The 14092-nt window shown below is 40.6% G+C and overlaps 1 protein-coding gene across 1 annotated transcript in view; it reads right to left on the bottom strand.

The window, feature by feature from the left end:
• Positions 1 to 14092, bottom strand: part of Mitofilin (inner membrane mitochondrial protein mitofilin) — a 283542-nt gene that overhangs the window by 137598 nt on the left and 131852 nt on the right. Inside the window, exon 9 of the mRNA XM_090385394.1 lies at positions 13520 to 13655. Within this exon, the coding sequence (XP_090241520.1) occupies positions 13520 to 13655 (136 nt within the window). The remainder of the gene's footprint in view (positions 1 to 13519; positions 13656 to 14092) is intronic.

Raw genomic sequence — 14092 nt, 5'->3', positions numbered from 1 at the left:
ACCCCCAAAAGAAGAACCCACAAAGCATCCTTAAGGTACCCACAAATTCATGGGAGTCCACTGCGACCAATCCAATGGCAAGAGAGCACTTCGTTGATCAAACATCCAAATGCCAATGAGGCAGCACCCCATCCCATGTTGCTGGAAAATGTAGTCGCTGGAATCTTTGTTCAATTGGGGAAATAGCCAGTTCTGCAGCATATCCAGATAGGAGTGACTACTCACTGTGTTCTCCATGAAAAAAGAAAGGACCATAAACCTTTGCCCGGGGAAATGGCACAGAAGACTTTAACTTTAGGTGGGTCGCGCTCGTGCTCAATTGTTGCATGTGCGTTTTCCATGCCCCATATGCAAAGGTTGTGATGGTTTACCTTGCCACTTAAATGAAAAGTTGCTTCATCACTATTTGTTTGGTTTGGATTTTATTGGTGCATTAGCAACTAAGGCTATAATGCGCCCTTCATCACTGAACACCAAGCGAACAGCACTGAACATCACTGACGGCTCCACTGTCGTGGAGTCACAGTGACAGTGGAGCCGTCTCATGGTGACCTTCTAAAACTCATAGATTTCCTTTTTCATTTGGTGTATGCCAAGTTAATACACAGTTGATAGGTATGGAATTATGCTCATTTGAAATAGGATGAATCATTTTGAATAATCTTGTACTTAATGTAATACATATACAGTCGAACTTGGTTATAACAATCAACAAGGGACAGACAGAATTGCCTCATTATAACCATTACTCACTATATCAGTGATGAGTTAAATCTACCTCCAATTTTTTTTAATTCTCAATAACTCAATAAAAAGATCGATTCAAAAAACAAAAGAAATATTAGAGAGAAAAAAATTAATATTAGTATATACCTACTTTTCGTTTGTAATAATATGCTTATATTCAGTTTTTAAATTGATCCAGCCAACCATTGTTACATAAAAAATTGTCGCAAATTTTTCCGCTTGAGCCTTCAAGATCGGGCTGTCTATTCAAAATCTAGCATTTCTTAGTGTAGTGAACCACTCAAGCAATGCTTCATCGATGTTTATAACCTCACACTTTCTAAATTTTTCTTTTCCAGTTGTTGGACAGATTGGATGGATGAGAAATTATTGAAGTTAAACATAAAAAAGAGGGACCTGGGGTGGACAGGACCTATCAGGTTATATTAAAAGAGGTAGCAAAGGAAGTAAGCAAACCCTTAGTCATAATTATGAGAGCTTCCTTGGACTCAGGGGAGGTCCCCATGGACTGGAGGTGTGCAAATGTATCACCAATTCACAAAGGGGGGAGGGGGTTTCAAAAGGTGACACATAACTATAGAACTATTAGTTTAACTTGTGTTCCAGGGAAAATAATGGAATCACTGGTTAAAGAAGCAATGTAGGATCATCTAGACAAGTCTGCAGTAATAGTTAAGACACAGCATGGGTTTGTTAAAGGGAGATCTTGTCTGACCAATTTCATTGGATACTACGATATGGTCACAAAGGAACTTAATGACAAAAATAATTTTGATATATATTTAAATAATATGGAAGACTGCTGTATAAAATTGGAGAGTTATGGCATTAAGGGTAAGTTGCTACAATGGATAAAGGGATGGTTCAGTGGGAGACAACAGACAGTGGTAATCAAGGGACATTGCTCTTTGTGGACAAATGTTATTAGTGGAGTTCCCCAGGGTTCGGTGTTGGGACCATTGTTGGTTTGTATATTTATTAATGATATTGATCAAGGTATATCAGGTTTGATGTCCAAGTTTGCAGATGATACAAAGGTTGGCAGGGTTGTTAACGACAGTAAAGACAGTATGCTACTCCAACTGGATCTAGATAAGTTGGGCAAATGGGCTGAAAAGTGGCAACTGAAGTTTAACATTGACAAATGCAAAGTACTTCATATGGGTAGCAATAACCGAAGAGAAATGTACCAAGTGTTTGGTACTACACTCGAGGAAGTGGAAAGTGAAAAAGACCTGGGGGTAATTGTGCAGTCGAATATGAAATTTGCTCAGCAGTGCAGAGGGGCTGCCAGGACAGGTCATGGAGTTTTGCCAATGATATATAGGAATGAATTTTGCTAGCAGGGACAGGGAAGTGATTATCCTGTTATACAAGGCAATGGTCAGGCCACATCTAGAGTACTGTGTACAGGTCTGGAGACCTCATTTTTGGAAGGATGTAGAGTTACTAGAACGAGTACAAAGAAGGGCAAGATTGGTGAGGGGAACAAAGGGTGCTCAGCAAGAAAGGCTTAAGTTCTAAAAATTGCAGCACTTGTTTGGAGAGTAGGCACCTGCAAGGTGATCTGATTGTATAAGGTCTTGAATGGGTTGAACAAGCTGAATGCTGATGGGATTCTTCCTCTTGCTCAGATTAAGAACCTCAGGGTGCATAGATTCAAATTGAGGAAAGATAGTTGCAAAATAGATGGGCGGAAATTTGCCTTCAGCTAGCGGGTGGTTGATTGATGGAACAGAATTCATCTGTAATGCTACTAAATAACGCTGACTCAAATCTGTAAAACATCTTTATTATGATAATATAAAATAAAATAAAATACATGCGTACTGTATATTAAAATATTAAAACAAAATAAAATAAATGTTATATAACAAGAATAAAATACAATAAATTATATAGAATTAAAAGCGATAAAAAAAAAATTATTTAAAATCGCTAGAATCACTAATACAGGAGCTTTCGGCAGCAGCGGCCGCCTTCATTGGCTACAGTGGTTGCAGGATGACTGACAATCTATACGTACAACATACATCTCAGCAGGTCTGCAACATGAACGATGTCATCAGTGCACTTCTCATGCATTGGAACTGGAAAGTGGACGGGCCACTCTAAACCGTTCGTCTCTTCGTAGGATGAGAGCTTGAAAGAGTGGATGAATGCGACAGCCCTAATCCTCATTATTAAGACTGTAGCACTCGGACGAACATATTCTTAAACTCTCCAGCCATTTTCAGTTTCAAAAGACATGCGCCTTATCCACGATCACAGCTTCTTTAGCAGTAATGTCATGCCAGTTTCCCGGGCATGTTCCACTACAGCTGAACCTCCGTAATTTGCAGTCTTAAGGGCTCTACTGTGTTCCCCCAGGTGATCCTGCAGTCTGCGTTTCCACTTCCCCCACATAACACCCCCTACAATTAGGACACTCAATTTCATATATGACCCCACTAGTGTCATTACCCGCAATAGGATCTTTAGTTGCGGACACTACTGTGTGCAGCCTCCAACCTGGCAGCTGCACACAGCGTATCTTACATGAACGTAAGATACAGGAAATGGGTTCCAAAATGCCCGGATAGTAGGGGATGTATGCAGTGAAAACAGGTGCAAAAGCATCCCTGCGACTGTTGTTCATACCTCTTAAACACCTCTCAGTGATGCTCTGGGGGTAACCATACGTTACTAGGTCCACTGTAACACGTTTAGTCTCGTCGCCTCTCCCTTCAGACGAGGAGCAATGGGACCCCAACCTTTCCAATAAGGCCTTAACCACACTAATTTTGTGGCAACTGGTCTGAGCTGTTTTGAAGTGTGTACTGGCCCCGACAAATAGATTTTCTGTAAGCCTTAGTTTTCAAATGTCAAGCCTTCTCTGTATACACACACGTCCAGGAACAGAAGCCCCCCATCCCCCGCTCAACCTCCGAAGTAAACCGAATATAAGACGAACCGCTATTCAATCAATCGAGTATTTCTATTTCATGTCCTCTTTGTATCACCATGAACATGTCATCAACATATCTCTTCCATGCACGTAATGGGGGAGGACTAGAGCTCCCCACCATCCTATCTTCATATTCTTCCATGGCTGAATTGGCTATAATTGCACTAATAGGTGAACCCGTGGCCACTGCGCAATCCTGCTGGTACATAACCTTTTGGAATAACATAGTGGTACTATATAAACATAAGCCAACACCTTCACAAATATCTTCACTACTATCTTTACTATCTTTCATAGGGCTGTACTATCTTTCAAAGTACCATCCCTACTCAAAACATTCCACACACAATCCAAGCCATGTTTGACAGGTATACAAGTAAAGAAATGACATCAAAGGATGCCATAATCTCACCCTCTTCTACCTCTTGAGCATGGACGAACTGTACAAATTCCCTGCTGTTTTTAATAGTATAATCCGAGTGTCCTACTATGGGGGATACAAGTTCAGCCAGAAATCTGGATAGTGCATACATCGGACTGCCAATAAATGACACAATGGGTCTGAGATATACCCCAGCCTTGTGCACTTTAGGCAGACCATAAAATCCAGGTAAGTGAGGCGCCTCCGTAGCCAGGTGGGCAGGAGCAGCAGTGCATAGCACAGCTTCTTGATTAGACCGGGGTTCAAACCCGTGACCACCAAATACGGAGAATGCAGAAAGGTCAGGGAATGACCACCGCATATTCCCTGAGCAATATGGCCTTAGTTGCTAATGCTCCTAAAAACCAAATAACAAAATAACAATAACCAGATAAGTGACAGTCCGATGCATGCAACCTCCAGGAAACCTCCTCAGATATTTTTCCCCATCTTAAGCCAACTATGGATTGACTTATTAACTTGTTGTTCTATTCTGCTCAGGGGATTCCTACGAATGATCTTATATGTAGACCTATCATTCAGTAAACTAAGGGCCTTTTGCTGATAGTCGTCTTTGTACAGCACTCCCATAGATCTACCCTTGTCCGCACATAGTATTACAATATTATCATCTTGTTTCAATTCTCTTAATGCTTTTCTTTGTGCAACTGTTAAATTGGAAGAGGTTTTGCATGCTGAACCTAATGCACACAATGTCCTAATCCGGATCTCATTAACTGTGACCTCAGGCAAATTGGCCACAATGGGTCTGAGAGGTACCCCATATCTGATATTAGCATTAGCATTAGTAGAGGCATTTGATGCAAGAAAGCAAGCTTATGCAGCATCAGCCAAAAAAAAAAAAAAAAAAAACCACTTCCACTTCACCCCTCTGTTCGTTCAAAATACCTGTCCAGCTGAGCCTTAAACTTATTTAGGCTATCAACCTCCACCACAAGGGATGGAAGTCTGTTCCACCAACCAACCACCCGCTGGCTAAAGGCAAATTTCCGCACGTCTATCCTACATCTGTCTTTCCTCAATTTGAATTTATGCCCTCTCAGGTGATTATTCTGAGCTAGAGGAAGAATCCCATCAGCATTGAGCATGCTTAAACCATTCAAGGCTTTATACACCTCTATCAGATCACCTCGCTGGTGCCTAGTCTCCAGACACTGTAATTTGCAAAACTTAAGCCTTTCTTCGTAAGAGCACCCCTTTGTTCCATTCACTAATCTTGTTGCCCTTCTCTGTACTCGTTCCAGCAGCTTTACATCCTTCTTGAAATGAGGCCTCCAGACCTGTATACAGTACTCTAGGTGTGGCCTGACCATCGCCTTATACAATGGAATAATCACCTCCTTATCCCTGCTGGAAAAATTCCTGTATATCATTGACAATACTCCATGAGCTACTCTTGCAGCCCGTCTGCACTGCTCAGAGAACTTCATATCTGCCTGCACAACCACCCCCAAGTCCCTTTCATTCTCTACCACTGTCAGTGTTGTACCATAGAGTTGATACGTTGCTCTGGGGTTGCTGTTTCCCATGTGTAGTACTTTACATTTGTCAATGTTAAACTTCATTTGCCACCTCTCAGCCCATCTGCTCAACCTTTCCAGATCCTGTTGCAGAAGCATAGTGTCAGTAGTGTCCTTGACAACCCTGCCAACCTTTGTATCGTCTGCAAACTTGGACATTAATCCCGATATACCATCATCAATATCATTTATAAATACAGAAAACAATAATGGACCCAACACTGAGCCCTGAGGGACTCCACTAATAACATCAGTCCACGATGAGCAGTGTCCATTGATTACCACTCTCTGTCTTCTCCCCCTCAACCACCCCTTTATCCATAGCAGCAATTTGCCTCCAATGTCACACTGCTCCAATTTGTGTAGCAGTCTTCCATGTGCAACAGTATCAAAAGCCTTTCTAAGATCCAAGTATATAATATCAAAGTTATTCCCTGCATCCAGTTCTTTTGTGACTGCATCATAGTATCCAATCAAGTTGGTCAGGCAAGACTTCCCCTTAACAAAACCATGCTGTGTCTGAGCTATAATTGAAGTCTTGTCTAAATGATCCTGCAGTGCGTCTTTAACCAGTGCCTCCATTAATTTTCCTGGAACAGAAGTCAAGCTCACAGGTCTATAATTACTTGTGTCATACCTTTGATCCTCCTTTGTGAATTGGGGTCACATTTGCACATTTCCAGTCTATGGGTACCTCCCCTGAGTCCAAGGAAGCTCTCATAATTATGGCTAAGGGTTTGCTTACTTCCTTTGCTGCCTCCTTTAATATAACTGGATAGATCCCATCCACCCCGGGTGCCTTTCTTGTGTTTATCTTCAACAGTTTCTCCTCCACTTTACTCCCAGTTATTTCAAGATTCTGTAACTTACTGCTAGAGTTGAATACACCTCTGGCATTCCCCTCGCTGAATAACTCCTCATGTGTGAATGTCGATGCAAAATATTCATTTAGTTTGTTAGCCACCTGAGCAGGATCCTCAACACTTGACCCATCAATATCAAGTGGACCAATCTGATTCATCCCTTTCCTTCTAGAGTTTACATAAGTAAAGAACTCTTTGCTGTTTTTCTTTGCATCCCTTGCCAAGGATTTCTCGTAATCTGCCTTCGCCTGCCTAACCTCCTTTGTAACTTGGTTGCATATCAACTTGTATCTATCATAGGCTTCTGTGTCATGTGTTAATTTGTAAGTATCCCATGCATTTTTCTTCTCTGCCATATGCCTCATTAGTTCATCTGACATCCATTTTGGCCTAAACCTTGAACAATATTTCTTAGTTGGTATGTAAAGCCTAGTAGCTTCCAAGATAAGTTCTTTGAATGCTTCCCATTTTGAATTTGCTGTTGGTAACATCATCAGTTGGTCCCACTGTATAGAATTTAAATACTGTCTCAGTCCATCGTAGTCGCCTTTACGGAAGCAATAACCCTTCCCTTTACCCCTAATGGTAGTTACCTCTTTCAGTAAATCCCACTTCAGCACACTGTGATCACTGCCACCTAGTGGTTCATTTATCTGCAGATTCTTAATGCATGAAGAATCACTGCTGATAATCAAATCAAGAGTATTACTCCCTCTAGTTGCCTCCCGAACATGCTGATGTAGAAAACAATCATCCAATAAATCCACAAAAGCCCTGCTAGTGTGTGAGTATCCAGCCCCCAAATTCCAGTCAATATCTGGGAAATTAAAATCTCCCATTATAAGACACTCTGATTTACTGGCCCACTCTATTTCCCTGTACAGTTCCTTATTATACTCATCAGAGTCATTAGGCCTATAGCACACTCCTACTCTCAATTTTGATCTCCCAATGCTTATGTCACACCAAACTGACTCCACACTGCACTGTCCAGCGATGTCGACTGGCTTCACTTCCTTGGTTTTTATGTGTTTCTTAACTAATAGCATAGCACCTCCCCCCTTCCTATCCTGTCTATCCTTTCTGTAGACGTTGTACTCCCCAAATTGCAGTTCCGCATCCCTTATATCTGTGTGACACCACGTCTCAGATATCCCAACAATATCTGCCTTCGATGTTTTGAGCAATACCTCAAATTCATCAAATTTATTTACTAAACTCCTAGCATTGGTGTACACGCAAGTATACCTGCACCTGTTTCTATTCTTAGCTACCCTAACACAACCCATGTGTTTACTTGTACCACAATGGCTCCCAGCAGTCTCTGAAATACCATGCATCTTGTTTTTCAGGCTTCTGCTCATTCTAATAGAAGCAGTGCAAGAATCTCTTTCACCTCTGCCAGTGGCTACTGTCAATCTATTGGTCTTTGTCTCCCCCCAAGCTAGCAGTTTTCCGACCCACCTAACACTGCCTCGATAGCATCAGCAAATATTCTTGCACCCTTTCTATTTAAGTGTATCCCATCCCTGTAGAAGCAATCTCTCCTGTTAACAAGTACAGTCCAGGCTGAAAAAAATTCTACCCCTTGAGCCTTGCACAATCTTTCCAGGGCCGAATTGATCGACAGGGCTCTCATCATATACTCCCTCCTATCGTGTCTGGGCAGAATTGCAGACACTTTCAAATTCAACCCTAATTCAACCCTAATATACAACAGATAGGACAGCCTAAGAGTGAAGATATTTGTGAAGGTGTTGGCTTATGTTTATATAGTACCACTATGTTATTCCAAAAGGTTATGTACCAGCAGGATTGCGCAGTGGCCATGGGTTCACCTATTAGTGCAATTATAGCCAATTCAGCCATGGAAGAATATGAAGATAGGATGGTGGGGGAGCTCTAGTCCTCCCCTATTACGTGCATGGAAGAGATACATCGATGACATGTTCACGGTGATACAAAGAGGACATGAAATAGAAATACTCGATTGGATGAATAGCGGTTTGCCTCATATTCGGTTTACTTCGGAGGTTGAGTGGGGGGGGGCCTTCCATTCCTTCACTGTGTATACAGTGAAGGCTGACACTTGAAAACTAAGGTTTACAGAAAACCTGTGTCGGGGCCAATACACACACACTTCAAAACAGCTTAGGCCAGTTGCCACAAAAGAAGTGTGGTTAAGGCCTTATTGGAAAGGGTGGGGTGCCACTGCTCCTCATCTGAAGAGAGAGAGGCGACAAGATTTTTTTTCTCTTTTGTGTTAGTTGTTGGCGCATTGGCTACTGTGGCCATAATGCACCTCCCAAAGTTTTTGCATTTTACTCTAATCCAAGCCTGAAGTGGGATTTGAACCCGCGACCTTTGGGTTGCCACAAGGCACTTTACCCACTTGGCTAGCCCGGTTGGCACGACGAGATTAAACACGCTACAACAGACCTAGTAACATGCGGTTAAATTGATCCACCCAACCGTTGTACATACAAAAATGTTGCATCCAAACTGTTTACCAAATTTTTCCACTTGAGCCATCAAGATCACACTGTCTACTGAAAATCCAGCACTTCTTTGTGTAGTGAACGATTGAAGCAATGCTTCATCAACGTTTGTAACCTCATACTTTCTAAATTTTTTGTTGTCGGTTATATTCTTTTCCACTGCTGATATGTAAACATGTTTATTCTTTCACAATGTTGATACTGTTGAAGAGGACAAAGAAAACTTTTTACACACTTCAGCATTTTTTGCACCATGTTCTAATTCACAAATTGAGAGAGAGAGAGAGAGAGACTTTCTTTTATTAGTTGGCATGTTTCTGAAGGAAGGGTTCATTTCTAACTGGTTTACTTTAAAACGACAGTAAAGTGATCTGCATACAAAGTTCTTAGAAGTCCCGAAATAAATTTATGGTTCAGTGAATACAAGACAATCTGTAAATAGGGTAATGCGACAAGCGGAATGCCAATGCACTATTGTATTTCCCCCAATTCCTGAAAGGACACTGTCATAAACCAGCTGCTAATACAATGCAGGTGGTCATAAAAGCTAAGTTGACCTTTTCATTTTTGTCTCTTCCAAGAATCAGGTTTTTTCGACTACCCGAGCAATTAAGAATGCCTGCATAGTTAACAAAATTTGTACAGTGTATCCATGTAGTACGCTCGTTATAACAGTGAGCGATTGTATTGTAATACTCATAAATTACAATCATTATGGCTTTTTTGCTCATTACAATAATCTCATTAGTTCCGTGCTCGTTATAACCAAGTTCGACTATATATTATTGTAGCAGCTGTGAATAATGCAGTTTTATTACCAAAACCACAGAAGCAAAGCATATAAGCTCAGAGCAATAAAAACACCTCAACTGAGAAAGGGAATTACTGAAGGAAATCTGCCTGTGGATTAAGATATTATTGCTTGTTCTATCCATGAAATGCATGCAGACATAAGAAAAATGATTCTCCTCACTGATATCAAGGTTTGAATAACTCACAAACACATATCCACTAACAATGTGAGTGATAGTAACTAGAATATGGTTGCAGCTACATTTTAATTTGAGAGTCTATGTTGTCTCTGAATTCAAGAATAACACTACAGTGGGGTTTTCATATTCGCAGGATCTGTATTCACGGATTCATGTTTTTGCAATGGTCGCAAAATTTATCATACTAAAAATTTGACTTGGCTGCTGCTCGCTGCATTCACCCAGAGTGATTGTGGGGCACATACATCTTCAGTCTCGCAGCGAGCATCATTCAAGTAGCATGGCTTGTGACCTTTGTGTGTTGTGTGTGTGTCTGCATTAGGCTACTTGTACTTAAAATATTACTGTGCTTATGTGAATACCCATGTATTCACATAAGCACAGTAATATTTTAAACGAAGTGCATCTAGTGATGGACAAAAGCCTAACAGGGCCAAGAAAGTGGTGACTTTAAACAAGAAAGTGCAGATTTGAGATAAATGTTGAGAAGGTTTCACATGTGCAGCCATAGGCCGCATGTTTGGTATCAACAAAAGTACTGTACGATACATAAGGAAATAAGAAACTAAGATCGGTGAGGCAGTGCTGGTGGAATTCTTACTGTTAAATACAGGGCTATTGTATGTGATAAAGTGATGTTAAAAATGGAGAATGCACCATTCATTTGGACTGAAGACCAGCACAAGAAAAACTTGCCTGTGAACATTGGTATGATTTCCGCTAATGCCCTCGTTCTTCACAACAGATTTAAGCATCAAACCCCCTGAGAAGCAGCACCACGGAAACCACTTTTGTTGCCAGCAAAGGCTGGTTCCAGAAATTCAAGAGGCATTATTCACTCCGTAATGTAAAGATTACAGGAGAGTCTGCTTCAGCTAATCACAATGCTGCTAAGGCCTACCATGCGCAACTCAAGGAGCTCAATTGAGGAGAAGGAATATAAACCTGAACAGGTTTTCAATGTCAATGAGATGGTATTATTCTGGAAGAAGATGCCTCAGCGCACCTATATAGACATGAAGAGAAAAAGGCCCCAGGATTCGAGGCAGCACGAGATTAGGTTACACTTCTAGTTTTCAGCAATGCAGTAGACCATATGACAAAGCCTGGTCTAATTTTCCACGTAGAGAACCCAAAACAAGAATATACTGCCTGTGTACTGGATGTGGAACACAAAAGTCTGGATGATGAAGAACCTCTTCCTGAACTCTTTCCACCTCTGCTTCATCCCCAAGTCAAGGAATACCTGGAGGAAAAGGGGCTTCCATTTAAAGTCCTCCTCCTTGTGCTGGACAATGTCCCAGGACACCCAAGTGATGCATAAGACTAGGAAAATGAAGATGTAGAGGTGATCTTTCATCCCCCCCCCCAACACTACCTCCCTTATCCAGCCACTCAACCAGGTGGTAACCCGGGCCTTTAAGGCCAACTACACAAATAAGTGTATGGACCAAACTGTTCAGCCCATGGACAGTTATGTTTTAGTTGGAGCGACGACAACCTCAACGTTAATCGGTTTTTGAAGAACTTCACCATAGCTCACAGTCTCTTTCTAAAATACATGCACTAGTAGACATCAAGGACAGGTCTGTAAATGCCTGTGGAAGAACTTGTGGCCTGAGGTTGTACATGACTTCAGTCCAGAAGAACTACAAATCATTAGAGACGAACAGTGCAAGAAAACCATCACAGAAATAAAGGAGTTGGCCAGGAGAATAGGGGGTGTAGGTTTCGAGGAGGAGAACATCGACGATTTAATTGATGGGCAGGAAAAACACTAACAGACGATGAACTTGAGGAGCTAGTTTGTTCCAACTCTGAGTTAGAGGACGAGGCTGAGGAAGAACAACGCCAAGAGAAGAAGTTCAGCTTAGAAAAGCTAGCGCAGGCAAGGTGTGACGCCAAATGCCTAGTGGGCTTCTTCTACAAATACTATGACAACATGATTCATGCAATGAAGTTCAAGGAAAGCCTCGACGATATTTTAACACCATACACAGCCATGTTCAATAAGTTCAAACAAAAGAAGAAGCAGCTGCCCATTGCAAAGTTCCTGAAAAGGACAACTTCCACATCGACTCCTAAAACTCCTCGTACCCCCAAACCAGAAGTCTTGACATCAGCCAACCCTGCTTCTTCTCTAGCTTCTGAGACCCCTACAACTGAAGAGTAATGAATCCTGTGGTGAAGACCCCAGTGCATGCCTTGTTCTTAACTATGTAATAAAATTTTGATACAGTACTGTATTTTCAAAACATGGGTCTAAAATGTTATTATTGTAAAACAATGAAAGCCTTTTAACCTCTTTTAAAAAACATTTTCTCTGTTAATTGTAAATGGTAGTGCAAGTATTTTAGGCATACGCAGAAAACAGCTGGGGCTATCTGGGCGAGAGTACAGATTTTCCCTGGAAGTGTTAACCCGTAACCCCCACGAATATGGAGACCCGACTAATCATGTGGCATACATGGTGCAGAGTGTGGCATACATGGTCCTCCATTAATGACTAAACTACCATTACATCCTCATGATGTAATGGTAGTTTAGTTACTAATGCTACAGTTGATCTGCTCATCAAAAAGAGCAAGATCTTGGTGATGAAATGTGTCTACATCAATACTCACTAAACATCATATTTCTTCATTCATGCTAAGGTAACCTTGAAGGTAACTGAATAGATGATTAATTACTGATGGTCAGAAAATTGGTAATATGAACTTGTTTTCAGGATGGAGAAATATGTTCGGAAAAAATCTTGACTGTCACAGAAAGTCTGGTGAATCCCAAAAATATAAGGAGACTTGCTATAATAATAATAAACTGCACTGAAAATAATTATTGCTGTTGTGTGTGTGTGTTTTTTTTAACTGAAGCTACAAATGAGATCACTGCTGCTGCTGTTAGGTGTAGCAGTTCTATAACATAATAATCCGGTAACTTATCAATAATGATAAAAACCATCACTTAAAAGTAGTTTTATTGTGGCAGAGGAGCAATAAGAGTTTCAGCAAAGTTTATGAATAATATTAGGGATGTATAAATTGGAAAACTGTGATATTCTTAAATACAGTGAAGAGCAAAAAAAAAAAGGACAGTGACAGGGATCATAGTGCCACTCATTAATTACAAAAAGTAATAAGTTAAAAGGAATATATTAAAACACTATTAGTAACAAAAATTCCTTTATTATATGCACTTTTTTAATCACTAATATGTGCCTCTGTCGCATCATTCAGCAGAGTCGTGCCGAGGGCGAGGCGAATGAGGCCCTTGCCTCAGATTAAAAGCTGAAAGGGGCGCCAAAAGAAAGATTAAATAATTGCCAATGTTGCCATCATTAACAGTAGGATGCAATTTTTCATTCTTCCCTCAGGTAGTAAAATGACTCAGCATGGCCCTGTCATTCGGAATATTTTTTCTCATACATTAGCATGAGAAAAAAATAAAATGACCCTGAATGGCGGCACTATGCTACTAGTTTTTGTAAATAACACAGATACATGATAATACCTCTTTTTCAGCAGTCTGAAGCTGATACTTGGTTCTTTCTACAGCCTCCTCTGCTGTTAGCAAAGCAGAATTTTCTGAAGTGGTGGCAGATTTCTTTCCTTTCTGTATTATTTCTTGCAACTTCTCAATGGCACCTCTGGTGAAGAAAACATTTAAAATGAAAAAATGTATTTCAGATAGCTACAATGCATAAAATTATGCATGCTTTGGTTAGTGTTCAATACATCAATCAAAATTAAATTTCAGTATTTTATATAGCCACACAAAGAAATTAACATTTTAACAAGTACATTGGAGGTCTTATTCTTATCTCAATTAGTATTAACAGCAACAAATGATCCAAGAAAGCAAACTTATACAGCATCACCCAAAAAAAATATTCCATTTCACCCATCCATCCATCCATCCATCCATCCATCCCCCTTCCAATAGTCTGTCTAGTTCTTCCTTGAATTTATTAAAACTACTCACTTCGAGAACAGATGGAAGCTTGTTCCAGCAATCAAACAATTGGCTAAAGGAAAACTTCTGCACATCAATTTGAATTTATGTCCCCTTATAAGCATAGTTTGA

This window comes from Mastigoproctus giganteus, chromosome 11 (genome assembly GCF_048544385.1).
Source record: "Mastigoproctus giganteus isolate SK-2022 chromosome 11, ASM4854438v1, whole genome shotgun sequence".
NCBI lineage: Eukaryota > Metazoa > Arthropoda > Arachnida > Uropygi > Thelyphonidae > Mastigoproctus > Mastigoproctus giganteus.
The sequence above is the reverse complement of the archived record's forward strand: the minus strand, read 5'-3'. Positions and strand labels throughout refer to the sequence as shown.